At 41.2% G+C, this 14,864-nt stretch overlaps 1 protein-coding gene across 19 annotated transcripts; it reads left to right on the top strand.

Annotated features, from left to right (window-relative positions):
• The first annotated feature begins 613 nt into the window (after positions 1-613).
• LOC109902292 (uncharacterized) lies at positions 614-14,438 on the top strand. 19 transcript variants are annotated; one of them, XR_002256864.2, is made up of 10 exons: positions 635-786; positions 2,718-2,787; positions 4,000-4,129; positions 5,848-5,965; positions 8,695-8,750; positions 9,030-9,096; positions 9,407-9,425; positions 9,647-9,781; positions 12,926-13,017; positions 13,282-14,438. XR_002256864.2 is itself a non-coding variant. In XM_031786352.1 (6 exons), exons 3-6 carry the CDS (start codon positions 9,699-9,701, stop codon positions 13,412-13,414), a joined length of 372 nt encoding a protein of 123 aa, XP_031642212.1. In that variant the 5' UTR covers positions 8,757-9,096; positions 9,407-9,425; positions 9,647-9,698; the 3' UTR covers positions 13,415-14,438. The 19 variants fall into 19 exon arrangements, 7 of the variants coding, with proteins under 7 accessions (XP_031642212.1, XP_031642211.1, XP_020354133.1 ...); XR_004202425.1 differs by lacking the exon at positions 9,407-9,425 and adding an exon at positions 8,207-8,276; XR_002256862.2 differs by adding an exon at positions 8,207-8,276 and having other exon boundaries at positions 9,030-9,425.
• The last annotated feature ends 426 nt before the right edge of the window (positions 14,439-14,864 follow it).

Here is a 14,864-nt window from a genome sequence, read left to right as displayed (position 1 = left end):
CACTGGAAGCCCGAGGTAGGGGGAGCGGGGGAATCTATCAAATAGCGCATCTCTAACTTTGTACAGTACTAATGCAACTAGTAAAATCAGTCACACTACGAAATGCTACCAAATATACCACAATTCATTCATAATACTGTGAATATATAGTTTCACAGACCTATTGTTGCATTTTTTCTGGTTTGTGCGAAATTGTTAAGAATAATATAAAACCAGTCTGCACACCACCAAGGTGAATTGCTTTAGTCTTGACTCTTGGTTGACAGTGTTGGGGGGATTGATTGCTCAAGTGCCAAATCAACACAAATTTGTTTATATTTGTCTTTATTACTTATCTTTGATATTTATTAGTCTAATTTTTGTAAATATATATTTTTATATATGTGTTTTAAATGTTATAATTATTTGTGTTGTTCCAAATGTCTGAATAAAAATTACAGTTAGTGCAGAATGGTGCTTTTTTTTTGTTGGCAGGGGGCGTTGAAGAGAGGAGGGGAGCCATACAATCTAGAACCGCCGCTATGTGCAATAGACCAATAAAGTGGTAATGATCTTAAAAGTTCCACCTTAAAAAGTTTTAATAAAATTGGTCACGCAACTCTACCAACAGGAGGCGTGTGATCTGTTTAGCCGCGACACCACACTGTTGCGTCCGAGGAATGGGCAGAGAGGGGGTGGTGTCTGGTGTGCGGACTTTTCTCGGTGAGACTGCCTCTACTTACGTTTTGTTGTGCACAGTCATTCAAGCAAATGTGACCGGATCGTCTGCATATCATTTCAGTTTGGGTAAGTCATTTTTTGTGTCTTGGGAAATTATGAAAAACGTTTCATAAACGATTGCCTAATCTTTGTTTTTAGTCTGCTCTGTCAAATTACTCTGCAGACAGACTTGAGACTTTTTGTTGTGTGGATATATACCTACAGTTTTCTACTCCCTCGGTAGTTTCACCACGCTAATAGCCTATAGCCTATCTCATGAGTGTGGGACGATAACCGGATAATCGAATAACGAGATTGATAACGGGACCATTCCAGTTATTGGAGGTCATGTCTATGTCGCCATGTCCGGTGAGCGCGAGACAGGTAACCATTCCATGAGAGCTGGAACAGACAGTTGATAACTTTATGCCAAATGGCCCTATGACAATTCTATCCTTCTTAGCCGTGATGGATACATAGTCTTTAAATTGACTGTTTTATCCAGAACATAAATACCGATTTTCTTTGGAACTAATGTGTGGAACAGATTCCAATCCAAAACGATATTATACAGTATTTCTCACTGTTCTTCGAGGATGAAATAATGGTGTTAAACATATGTCAGAGGACAAACTGAGCTGCAGATTACTCCCCAGTAAAGCATCTTGTTTTGTGAAGCACTATAACTTTTGTTGGCGCAGTGGCTCTGGTCCAAAATTACTGCGCTGCTTGAGCCAATTGAACTGTAAAAAACAGCAATAAATTATTTAGTTATTTGTTTCATTGAGAAATGTGACTCCTTCAGAAGTTATTTTTTAAATTTGGATGAGACCCATTGTGTAAACACAGTAGTTTAGGGTGGGAATTGCCTCTTGTTCACGTCGAGCATTGTTTTAGACAGATCAAAGCCAAATCCTGCTGAGAGTCAAATTGTTTTTTTGTTCTGTTTTCCTCATACCTAGTCATGATATATTAGGATTTCCATGAATGTGGTGCTATTAAGACCTTTGCATAATTAAATAATATATTCAAAGAGCTTGATACAACTACAATATTCCTTGTTTGTGTTTTAAAACTATTCTAGGAGCACCTGTATGATGAGGAAACGTTATAATATATAATCTCGTCCACCAAACAGCTAAATCTCGGGTAACAATTGAGCCTGGGGTCAATGCCATGTTGTATTATGATCCGTGACCAAATCGCAGTGGGATCGCGAAAGTACATATAACTGTATGGGACGATTTACAAACATTTTTGAGAAAGATAATTAGAAAAATGGTTTGATTAACTATATTTATTGGTTTCTTTTCATTTTGATAAGATACATTCAAATGTAATGATTTTAAGGTTTTGTTGATGTAAAAATATACATTTTTAAAATTGTGTCATTGGGGTGGGTGGGGTTGCAAGAAATTCTGGTATAAAAATTGGGTTTCTGCTGAAAAAGTGTGAATACCACTGCACTAGATCAAGACTGGTCAGTGTAGGCCAGCTGCTCAAGTGGATGGACTCCACAGCCTGTCTGTCTGGTGAGCTATGACCTCTGACCTCATAGTATGACCTCTAAAGAGAAAGTGGTCCCTCTAGACCTGGGTTGTGTTCATTAGGCACCAAATGGAAGAAAACCACTATATATAGACTAAGTTGCCATTTGGGATGCAGACACTGACTGGAGCCCTCCAAGACGTGGATTTAGATCAACAGCCATAGAGTCGTGTTAGCCCCACAGGGGTGGCAAAACTTTGGTTTTAGAAGTGGGGGGGGCATAATAATTATTATTAAAAAAATTATCCAGTCAGATAAACACTCCAAACAGCCTACCTGATGCTCGGAGGCGTCCGCATGGGCCTAAAGCACACCGTTGCCTCGATTTGTATCACATTCCAATGATAAAACTGGGGGGGACAAAAATTCAATTTCAGAATGTGGAGGGGACATGTCTCCTCCGTCCCCAGTGACAGTTTGCGCCCCTGCTGTCCAGTATGTAATAGTTATGTTCTTCTATGTTGTCACAGCTGAAAGACACGCAGGGTCTCCCTGTATTACCAACTCTGTTGATGACGTCCACTTTGACCACACTATAGGGTAAGTCTTTCACTCCCTAAAACAAACCTTTTCAGTATGTTTATACTGCCTTTTAGGCTTTTGCTCAGCCACAGAAAGGAGGGCCTGCTATTCTTCCTTTTACACAGTAACCACTGTCCAATGTTGATTATATAAATATAAATCGGACAGGTTGTCAACATCAAAGCGAAAGTCAACAGAGCCTTCACATCCAGTATGGAGGTTTGTGGGGACATCTTTTTTTTTTAAATGTTATAATCTTTGTGTAGTACAAGGAGAGAGAGTATAGAGTATTACTTTATTAATCCCAACTTGGGAAATTGTTTTATCACAGCATGCATCATCAATGACTTACAATGACAGAACACGCAACAATGACCAACACATGCTTTTTTTAAATTATATAAAGGACAGATTAAGACAAAGGCACATGCACCAACCGTAGTGTCCCTAAAATAACAGTCTGATTCAAGTGCTGTTTACTATCCTACTCTGGGGAAAACAGACAACATTTTCCAATAGAAAGACCTGGTAAAAATGTTAACCCATTACAGTCATGAAAAAGCCTCATGGCTGTAGGTAAAAACAATCGTTTAAACCTCTCTGTGGAACATCTGGGCAGGATGAACCTGCTACTGAAGCTGCTTCAATGTGAATCCATGGAATAGTTGGTTTGATATAATGAATAATGTATGCAAAATAATATTTGCATACATAATGCTGCTTCACAATAGATGATACTGGCCTAGATCATGTGTTCTATACAGTAGCATCTTCTCCTGTTTATTTCACTAATTACTTAATCTGCATCCCAAATGGCATATCTTTCCCTATATAGTGCACTGCTTTTAACCAAGGCTCATAGGGCAGAGTGAAGAGGTTTGGAAACCACTGCCATAGGGCATATAGGGTGCCATTTGGGATGCAGCCTTAGTAATAGATGTGTTGTAAAAAAATATATATCTGACACACTGCCTGGTGTCTGGATGTGATGCCATGTGGGCATCGCGGTGAGCTGTGAGGACCCGTTCAGTAATTGCCAGTGGAACGTGTGCAATGCCTTTGCCATCTTTTGTGGTGCGACGTACTGAGGCGGGGAAGGTGAGGGCTGAAGAGCGAGAAAGAGGGAGAGAAAGCACCCATCTTAGTTTGACAGTGTTGGACATATCAACATGTCATGCTCCAATAGGAGGACACACACCGCCCACCAACACTCTGTGTGTGCGTGTGCAGATGCAGGTGATTCCGCAGACGCAGACAGAGCAGATGGAGTACCGTATCGCGGCAGAGAGGAGGAGGAGGATGAGACTGATCCCCGCTGAGATCATCACAGACCTACTGAACAGCAGCACCGCTCAACTAGGTACAGTACAAACAGGAAGCATTGGAACTAAGGCATGGAGTTTTTCCTTACATGACCTGACTAGGAAGGTCACAAAATGCTTTAAACGTCCAATTTCCCTCTTATCTCAAATGTAAAATAGCTACCCTTATCAGTGGTAGTCACACCCATGCCACAGCCTGTTGTCCAGAGCAGTTGCATTGCGCTCTCGTGTGTGTGGGTACGTACTTGTGTGCCAGGAGTACAAGGACCCAGTGCCAGCCGAGCGGACGCAGGTAGAGAGCGTGGCGCTGGTGCTGCCGCCCCACGCCAACCACCAGGTCGGCACCGTCGGCCGGCCAGATCATGGCCTGGATGGAGAACGTGGCCACCATCGCAGCCCATTGAGTCCTATTATATCTGTGACCTGCCCGTCTTTCTGAACTCATGGAGATACTGAGGTTTCTCATTGTGTCAAAATGTGGATATAGTTGTAGTAGATTGGCCACAACAGGGTTGACCTCTGTAGAAGAAGTGAGATGGATTAAGTCTCCCTCCCTCCCTTCCTCCCTCCCTGTTCCTCTCTCTCCCCTCTTTCTCTCTCGCTCTCTCTCTCCCTCTTTCTCCCCACTTTCGCACACACATTCATTCTCCAGTCATCTGTGTAGCGCCCACCCCACCCTGAGGATCATAGACATGTTCCCCTTTCGGGCTCCGTTTCACATTGGTGACCGGCTGGTGCTGAAGGCCATTGTTAATAATGCCTTCAAGAACAAGTGAGAAGGAATTAGTCTGAAAAGTACACTGAACAAAAATGTAAACGAAACATGTAAGAAAACTGAACAAAAATATAAATACAGCATGTAATGTGTTGATCCCCTGTTTCATGAGCTGAAATAAAAGATCCCAAAAATGTTCGATACACACAAAGCTTAATTCTCAGAAAATGTGTGCACAAATGTATTTATTTACATCCCTGTGCTCACTAGAGCATTCTCCTTTGTCAAGATACTTCATCCACCTGACAGGTGTGGCATATCAAGTAGCTGATTAAAGAACATGATCATTACATAGGTGCACCTTGTGCTGGGGACAATAATAGGCTTCTAAAATGCGCAGTTTTGTCACCTAACACAATGCCACAGATGTCTAAAGTTTTGAGGGAGCGGGCAATTGGCATGCTGACTGCAGGAATGTCCACCAGAGCTGTTGACAGAGAATTGAATGTTCATATCTCTACCATGAGCCACCTCCAACATAATTTTAGAGAATTTGGGAGTACATGCAACCAGCATCACAACCGCAGACCATGTGTATGGCGTTGTGTGGGCGAGCGGTTTACTGATGTCAACATTGTGAATAGAGTGCCCCATGGTGGCGGTGGGGTTATGATATGGGCAGGCAATTATCGATTGGCAATTTGAATGCACAGAAATACCACAACGAGATCCTGAGGCCCATTGTGAGGCCTATTTTCTTTAAAAAAATAATCTGTAACCAACAAATGCATATCTGTATTCCCAGTCATGTGAAATCCATAGATTAGGGCCTAATGCTTTTATTTCAATTAACTGGTTTCCTCATATGAACTGTAACTCAGTAAAATCGTTAAATGTTGCATGTTACATTTATATTTTTGTTCAGTATAGCTACTGGACTAACAACAAACAAGAAATGGGAAACTGGTCTCGTTCTATTTAACCTGTCAATGTGTGTTTGCTTGTCGGTGTGTGTGTGTGCTTCTGTGTGTTATGTTTCAGTGTGCAGAGGCCTACCAGGGTGCGTTGTGGCACATCAATGGCACCTTTATGACCTTTTGAGGTGCTGGACAAAGGCAGAAAGCCACGCACGTTGCCCCAGATACGACCCAAACTGGTGGTGAGTTCTACAGATGACCTCTGATGCACAGGCTACTGTATCTGTGGAGAGAGACAGTTTGTGTGTGTGTGTGTGTGTGGGGGGGGGGGGGGGGGGGGGGGTTGAGTATGCATGTCTGTGTTTGAGAGACAGGTAGTGTACGTGCAAGAAAGTGTGCATGTATGTGTGTATGGAGGTCAATTAAGCAATAAGGCACGAGAACCAGTGGATTATGAAGCAATAAGGTCTGAGGAGGATTGGTATATGGCCAATATACCACGGCCAACGCAACACGGAATGGCTGGACACAGCCCTTAGCCGTAGTATATTGGCCATATATCACAAAGCCCCAAGGTGCCTTATTGCTATTATAAACCTGTTACCAATGTAATTAGAGCAGTAAAAATACATGTTTTGTCATACCCATGGTATATGGTCTGATATACCATGGCTGTCAGCCAATCAGCATTCAGGGCTCGAACCACACAGTTTAGAATAGCGAATAACACACGGCTAAGGGCTATAATTAGGGGAAATAACCCTCAGGAGTGTCTTATTCACCATAACTCATGGGTCGAGTACCTTATTGCTTTTATCAAATGGTTAGCAACATACAGTTGAAGTCGGAAGTTTACATACACTTAGGTTGGAGTCATTTAAACTTGTTTTTAAACCACTCCACAAATTTCTTGCTAACAAACTATAGTTTTGGCAAGTCGGTTAGGACATCTACTTCGTGCATGACACAAGTAATTTTTACAACAATTGTTTACAGACAGATTATTTCACTTATAATTCACTGTCACAATTCCAGTGGATCAGAAGTTTACATACACTAAGTTGACTATGCCTTTAAACAGCTTGGAAAATTCCACAAAATTATGTCATGCCTTTTAGATAGGCTAATTGACATAATTTGAGTCAATTGGAGGTGTACCTGTGGATGTATTCCAAGGCCTACCTTCAAACTCAGTGCCTCTTTGCTTGACATCATGGGAAAATCTAAATAAATCAGCCAAGACCTCAGGAAACAAATTGTCGACCTCCAAGTCTGGTTCATCCTTGGGAGCAATTTCCAAACGCCTGAAGGTACCACGTTCATCTGTACAAACAATATTACGCAAGTATAAACACCATGGGACCATGCAGCCATCATACTGCTCAGGAAGGAGACGCGTTCTGTCTCCTAGAGATGAACATACTTTAGCGAAAAATGCAAGTCAATCCCAGAACAACAGCAAAGGACCCTGTGAAGATGCTGGAGGAAACGGGTACAAAAGTATCTACATCCACAGTAAAACGAGTCCTATATCGACATAACCTGAAAGGCCGCTCAGCAAGGAAGAAGCCACTGCACCAAAACCGCCATAAAAAAAAGCCAGACTACGGTTTGCAACTGTGGACAAAGATCATACTTTTTGGAGAAATGGCCTCTGGTCTGATGAAACAATAATAGAACTGTTTGGCCATAATGACCATCGTTATATTTGGAGGAAAAATGGGGAGGCTTGCAAGCTGAAGAACAAGCTGAAAAACACCATCCCAACCGTGAAGCATGGGGGTGGCAGCATCATGTTGTGGGGTGCTTTGCTGCAGGAGGGACTGGTGCACTTCACAAAATATATGGCATCATGAGGCAGGAAAATCATGTGGATATATTGAAGCAACATCTCAAGACAGTCAGGAAGTTAAAACTTGGTCGCAAACGGGTCTTCCAAATGGACAATGACCCCAAGCATACTTCCAAAGTTGTGGCAAAATGGCTTAAGGACAACAAAGTCAAGGTATTGGATTGGCCATCACAAAGCCCTGACCTCAATCCTATAGAACATTTGTGGGCAGAACTGAAAAAGTGTGGCTAAGGTGTAAACTTCCGACTTCAACTGTATTAAAACAATTATTAACGTCAAATTATTAACGACTTTCATTAAATGTTATTTTAATGAGTCAATTATTTTTATTTCATCCTTCCACCAGACGATATAGTCTGGACAAAACCCAGTTGTTTGTTCTATTTCTGAGGTTGCTAGCCAAGCGGACTGGTCGTCCGTTCTATTGGCATGATTGCTAGGTCAAGTGGACGGTCATTGTCCATTCTAAATGAAAAAGGTTGCTATGCAGGCTGGCACTTCTCCTTTGCTAGCTAGACAACTAAAGCTAACACAATCACATTGAGCAGCTTAAATGACAGCAAGCTATGTGTATATTAATTTGTTTTACTTTTGTTTCTAATGCCATTTATTTGGATGTATCCATAATAAGGAATGCTGATGCATGAATTCGCCTGGCTCAGAGAAGCGGTCTGTCTCATCCGGACATTCTCTATGGCAAGGTGGAAATCACATTTGTAATTTGAAACATTTATTGCAGAGGTCGGAGAGGCAGGAAGCCAGGTTTAGACAAACCCCCACTGTTGCAAACCAGATGCTAGGCTAGAAGCATGGGGAGATAATGTTGAGATGTTTTTTTTCATTTGGAGATAAAGTTTATGAATTGACTGGCCCGGCTGTGGGACAGTAGATGCGCATTGATAATTCAAATGGAACTGTTAACAGGCATTACCTGTAGATTATTGTGAATAAATAAGGGCTATCAACCAGTCACCATCCAGGATCCAAATGTACCATTTTAGAATGTAAATTGAGAAATGCCATTACAGTAATGTCAAGAGACAAATGCCTCTGCTCATCCAATTTCCTTGCATAACGGTGAAAGCCAGGTCCCAAATTCACTTCTTTATTTATTCTCAGGATAGGGAAAGACACTACAAGAAGGCTATCGCTAGGAAGAAAATCCGACTGGACAGGTGAGGAGGGGAGGGAAGAGGGGAGGCAAAATCATCACTGTGCTATTCCCGGTCATACTTCATTTGGACAGTCCCTTATAGATGATTTACAGATGCTCACACTAGCGACAAACTATCAACTGTTGCAACCACTTGCTATGGTTACGGTAGGGTTAGGTTTATGGTTAGAGATAGGGTAAGGATTAAACCATAGTTGTGCCGTGTGTCTTTCCATTTGACCAGTTTTATGAAAACTCAAGTTGCAATCCCGTCTGTTATGAGATCACTATATGTTTACAGGAAGTACATTATCTCCTGCAAACAAACGGAGGTGCCTCTGTCTGTACCCTGGGACATCAGCAACTAGGTAAGACAAAGCACACACACATATACACACACACTTACACGGAAGAATCCAAACCGGTTTCTTGCTCAGCTGTATCTCAGCTACAACAATGTGTCTGCACTGAAAATAATGGCTGCTCCAAGCAACTGGATGTTGAGCTCTGAGGAAAAACAAGGTACGTCTCGTTTGTGGAACAGTTAAACATAAAGGCATCAATCATTAGAAACATTATTCAACTAAATTAGAATAAGCTCATAGGATTGTTTGTTTCCTGCTAACTCTCCCCCTCTCCTCCCTACCGGCTAATCCAATTATGACTTTCGATGGCCAGCTGAAAATGCACAGTCATAGTGAGTGTTTTCGAATTCAGATTAAGTTGGATGGAAGCAATGTGGAACAAGTCAACTGCTTTCTTAAAGGAGCTATGTATAACATTTCCACTTGCACTAAATGTCAATGATTTAATGATCTAGCAGTATATGAATAGAACCCTACAAGCCTCTGTTTAAACCCATATGGATTCTATAGTAATTTCCATGGTTTATCCCCCTCCTTCCTTATCTGTTCCCAGGTCAGTCTGCACACTCTGGAGAACCAAATGCTTTGTTTTAAGGTAGAGACTCATGTCAACGTCCCCGATGAACAGGCCTTCCATCTGCTCTCAGACCTGCGCAGGAGACATGAGTGGGACAGGCATTACCCATGGGTAACAGTCACATCTATTCACAACTACTGTAGCCACAACAGTCACCACTAGTCATAACACGGACACAAGTAGTAACTAGTTAGAGCTAGTCACAACAAAATCCCAGCTAGTCATAATCAGTGTTTGGGAACGTTACTTTTAAAAGTAACTTGTTAGGTTACAATGTTACTGCCATGAAAAGTACGTCGTTACGTTACACCGTTACTTACTGTGGAAAGTAACTTCTTAGTCGTTACATTACTTTTGAGTTACCAAAAACAGAAAACCCTTTGAAAATGCCTTGCGCGTGTTGGTCATTGTTACACCCAGTAGAGAATGGCTTGTCTACTTAGCACTTGAGGGATTCAAAGTGGAACAATCCGCTCAAGCATCTAACATGCTGGCCGCATTGTGTGCGGGAGAGTTGCAAAATAAATGTACACTTACAGTGCATTCAGAAAGTATTCGGACCCCTTCACTTTTTCCACATTTTATTACGTTACAGTCTTATTCTAAAAATGATTAAATCGTTTTTCCCCTCATCAATCTACACACAATATCCCATAAGGACAAAGCAAAAACTGTTTTTTAGACATTTTAGCAAATGTATGATTTTTTTTTTTTTTACTGTCACATTTACATAAGTATTCATACCCTTTACTCAGTACTTTGTTGAAGCACCTTTGGCAGCGATTACAGCCTCGAGTCTTCTTGGGTATGACGCTATAAGCTTGGCACACCTGTCTTTAAATCTAAATCAAATCCTATTTTATTTGTCACATACACATGGTTAGCAGATGTTAATGCGAGTGTAGCGAAATGCTTGTCCTTCTACTTCCAACATTGCAGTAATCTAACAATTCCCCAACAACTCCCTAATACACACAAATCTAAAGGGGTGAATGGGAATATGTACATGTACAGTTGAAGTCGGAAGTTTACATAATCTTAGGTTGGAGTCATTAAAACTTGTTTTTCAACCACTCCACAAATTTCTTGTTAACAAACTATAGTTTTGGCAAGTCGGTTAGGACATCTACTTTGTGCATGACACAAGTTATTTTTCCAACAATTGTTTACAGACAGATTATTTCATTTATAATTCACTGTGTCACAATTCCAGTGGATCAGAAGTTTACTTACACTAAGTTGACTGTGCCTTTAAACAGCTTGGAAAATTCCACAAAATTATGTCATGCCTTTAGATAGGCTAATGGACATAATTTGAGTCAATTGGAGGTGTACCTGTGGATGTATTTCAAGGCCTACCTTCAAACTCAGTGCCTCTTTGCTTGACATCATGGGAAAATCTAAATAAATCAGCCAAGACCTCAGGAAACAAATTGTCGACCTCCACAAGTCTGGTTCATCCTTGGGAGCAATTCCCAAATTATCTAGCAACAGCAAGCTAGCTAGCTAAATGTCCATTAATGTTTAATGTGTTTCGACCTGTCCCCAAATCAATATAGTTGCTTCAGAGTTCGTTTTGATATTGCAACCTGCGTGTCCAGATCGCTTCTGGTGTGGATGGACAAAATCAACATGCACGTGATGGTGGACGCACGTGTGTGCCCAGTCTACTCAGCATGTAAAGAGTAGCTCAAGACCGAGATCTCTGTCATATTTCCTAATAGCCTAGTTGTTACAGTTGTTTTAGTAAATTGAACTGTGTATTTTGCAATAAACAAAGTATTTTTTAAATTGCATTATTTTACCTTTATAGTTCAGTAGCCTATATTAAAATGGAACTGTTCCACATAAAAATGTGTGATGGAGGAGAAATATATATACACACACACAATGTATAAATAATACAAATGTATAAATAATAGCTTATGTCCAAGTGTTCTAACAAAATTCCATATTAAACTATCAAAATGTATGATGAATGCAAAGAAAAGTGCTGCATCACAACAAAATTCTATCTTGATGAATCCAACGAATCAAAGGAATATTGGCCTGAAGGTGCTTCTTGATATTTGAAGTTAAGTTCTTCACAGTTGAAAGGCAGTTTGCACTTGATATGTTTTTCTTATTTTCTTCTTCCATTTCAAAATACTGTGAATACTTCCACACCTGTTGTGTCTGCCATATTGCTAGCTAGCTTCCCACCACAATGTTCTTGTAGAAACAGGAAGAGCATGAATTTAGGGGAAAGAAAAAAGGGAAATAATATTTCAAAGTAACGATTTGCTTATTTGAATTAACACATTACTTAAATTAAAAAACTAAACGCGTTAAGTTACTCTTTACCACAAGGTTATTTGAGTACTCTAACGCGTTACTTTAATCTGTTACTCTAAGGTGTCACTTTAAGTCATAACTAGACACAGCTAGTCACAACCACGGGAGAACGACTGCCCCTCTCATTGAAGCCACGGAAGTTCAAGGCCCACCACAGTACTGTAGAAAACAGGATCCCCTTTATAAGGAATGGAAAAATGGCAATATTCATGTAAAAAAAACAATATTTGCCTCTAATACACCAGATGTATGTCCTTGAACATATTATTCTAAAATGGCACACAAGAGCTCTAAGGATAATTTGGCACCCTGCTAATAGCAGCCTTCAATTTGAGCTACTCAGTGAGTAATGAGTTTCTCCATGAAACATCATCTTAACCGACTTCATTTTGCTTCATTGCACTGTTGAGGCTTCACATAGGAATGAATGGTGTCACGTGATCGACGGCTTTGTCCATTCATATATACATTCATTGGTCACAACAGTTATTTACAACTAGTTATAACACGGTCACAAGTAGTCATAACCAGTCTTTATCCTTGGATTGAAACCTCCACTTGTCCCTTTTGTCCAATGTAGACAATGTGATGTGATCGTCCATGCAGATGAGAATGAAACCATCAACCGTGTGGCCACTCCGTGTGTCAGTAAGGGGGGAAAGGGACTTAATTCCCATAATCACCAGTATGCTTTTTTGTTGGTGTTGCTTGGTCACTGTTCCCCAATGCTTCCATAATCCTTACGAATGTCCAATGGCACTGCATTTATTTTTCTGTTCTCTCACTGCACTCTAACTGACCCAGATTTGGTTGTACCCCCAAATGTTGCTTGACTGCATCCCACAGTGCACCTACACCTTCCAGATTTAATTTCCGTGTCACGTTTTTAATGGTACAATCTGCCTCTTCTGTCTCTCTTAGGGACCCATACCTGATTGCCCTGCCACTAAGGAATACACCCGGGGAGAAGTTCTCTGTGCAGGCTTCAGTATCTGCGAGGAGTCCGACTCAGGGTGGGCCAATGGGGCTCTTTGTTAACTCAGCGAAAAGCTAGCCTGGTCCAATATCTGTTTGTTTGTGCTGTAAAGCCTACTTTGGTCATTCACATGCCAAACATGACAATGACCGTAGTTGACAAGACAGTACAAATAGATCTAGGACCAGGCTAACTGTGCTTCTTTTTCTTCACACTGTGTATTCACCCTTATTCTATAAGCTGAGAATGTGGAAATCTATATGGACCACAGATCTCATTGTCTCTGTGTATTTTGCCTCAGATCTCCTACTACAACCAGGCCACACCAGGAGTCCTCCATGATATCTCCAACGACATTGCAGGCCTTTCTTCCAGCTTCTATGGCACCTTTCACTCCTGCAGCAAGTACAGAGAGGAGAACAGAGACAGCCTAGCCACCCTGCCCCCTTCTGACCTGTGACTGAATGGTGTCATCCTGATCCCCTCTGTCCTGTCACAAATGGTACAGTCCTGGAAGCGCTGCCCCTTTGACCTATGATAGAATGGTACCATTCTCCTGGCCGCCTTGCACCACTCTGGCCTGTGAAAGATGGTATCACCCAGCACCTTTCTGCCTTGTTACTGAATGACACCGTCCTGCTGCCCTGCACCCCTACCAATATGTGCACTTGGAAAGGACCAGGATAGCTAGTTCCCTTTACACCCATTCTGTACTGAGGAACAGCCTAACTCTTATCATTGGGAGACCTGAGAACGCCAGTTCTGGGATATCCCCCGACCCCAACTGCCAAGGAAATCTGTACTTTTGCTTTTCTAAAATGTGGGATTTTCAAATGTGGGACTAGTTTTGGGATTACTAATGTTTGTTACTCTCTTGGAGGTTACATCATGATCTTCCAGACCAGTGTACATTTCCACACTACAGGTTACTCTTATCTCTCAAGACTGTCAGCTGGTGAACGTCCATTTGTATAATATTATATCGAACTCACCTCATCTTTTGATATTACGTGCAATACTTAACAATACTTGTGTTTAGTTAGGTCTTATCTGGACATTAAACAGTTAGTAGCCCTATGAACAGGAGAAGTATGCAAACTGGTTTGCTATGCAGTTGAGTCTGACATGTTTGTACATGTTTTTGTCTTGTCTCTTGTTACCGAACTGTGGATAAAAAAGCAGACTAGTTCAGGTAGGAGTATTTACATGCAATTTGTTTTATAATAGGCTATTTTCTACCTCCTTAAATCACATTCTTAATTCACCATTTGCCTTTCGAATCTGTAGTCGAGATATACATCTACTGTATTTGTGATTTTGATTTGGGAGACTAGTGCGCTGTCTAATCTCAGAATGAGCCAAATACACTTTGCTTCACAACAGGTATTTCAACATGAGTAGACGAGGTGAATAAATAGCCATGATTTCACTCGAACAATAAACACAATAGACCAGAGACCCCTTTTGTTTGACCTCTCCCTTGTTCCTTACTCCTTGTGGTTTCATAAACAGCATAAAAGAGAAATAAATACCCCCCCCCCCAAAAAAAAAAAAAAAACTGTACATGGCACTTAACCCTTGACAAGCGCTGCAATGGCGGATAGATACCGGGGGGGGGGGGGTACCAGAGGCGGTGACTATAAGATCTTCATAGATGCCTCTCAAATGATCAGTGAGCTTGCGATGCTATGTAGGTGGTGGGGGGAAAAGGGTCTGTTTTAACATATTTTATACATTATGATTATAAATGTCATGTGAAGCATCTATGTTGGCTTCATAAAGAGTTTCGAAATCATTCTGAATGACAATGATGAGATTAAGGTACATTTAGAGGTAGAGAACAGATACAATCCACCTGTTGACTGTAGAGTACCTGTCCTCAAT

This window comes from Oncorhynchus kisutch, linkage group LG13, assembly GCF_002021735.2.
Source record: "Oncorhynchus kisutch isolate 150728-3 linkage group LG13, Okis_V2, whole genome shotgun sequence".
Lineage (NCBI taxonomy): Eukaryota > Metazoa > Chordata > Actinopteri > Salmoniformes > Salmonidae > Oncorhynchus > Oncorhynchus kisutch.
Note: the sequence above shows the minus strand (reverse complement) of the source record. Positions and strands in the feature narration are given on the sequence as shown.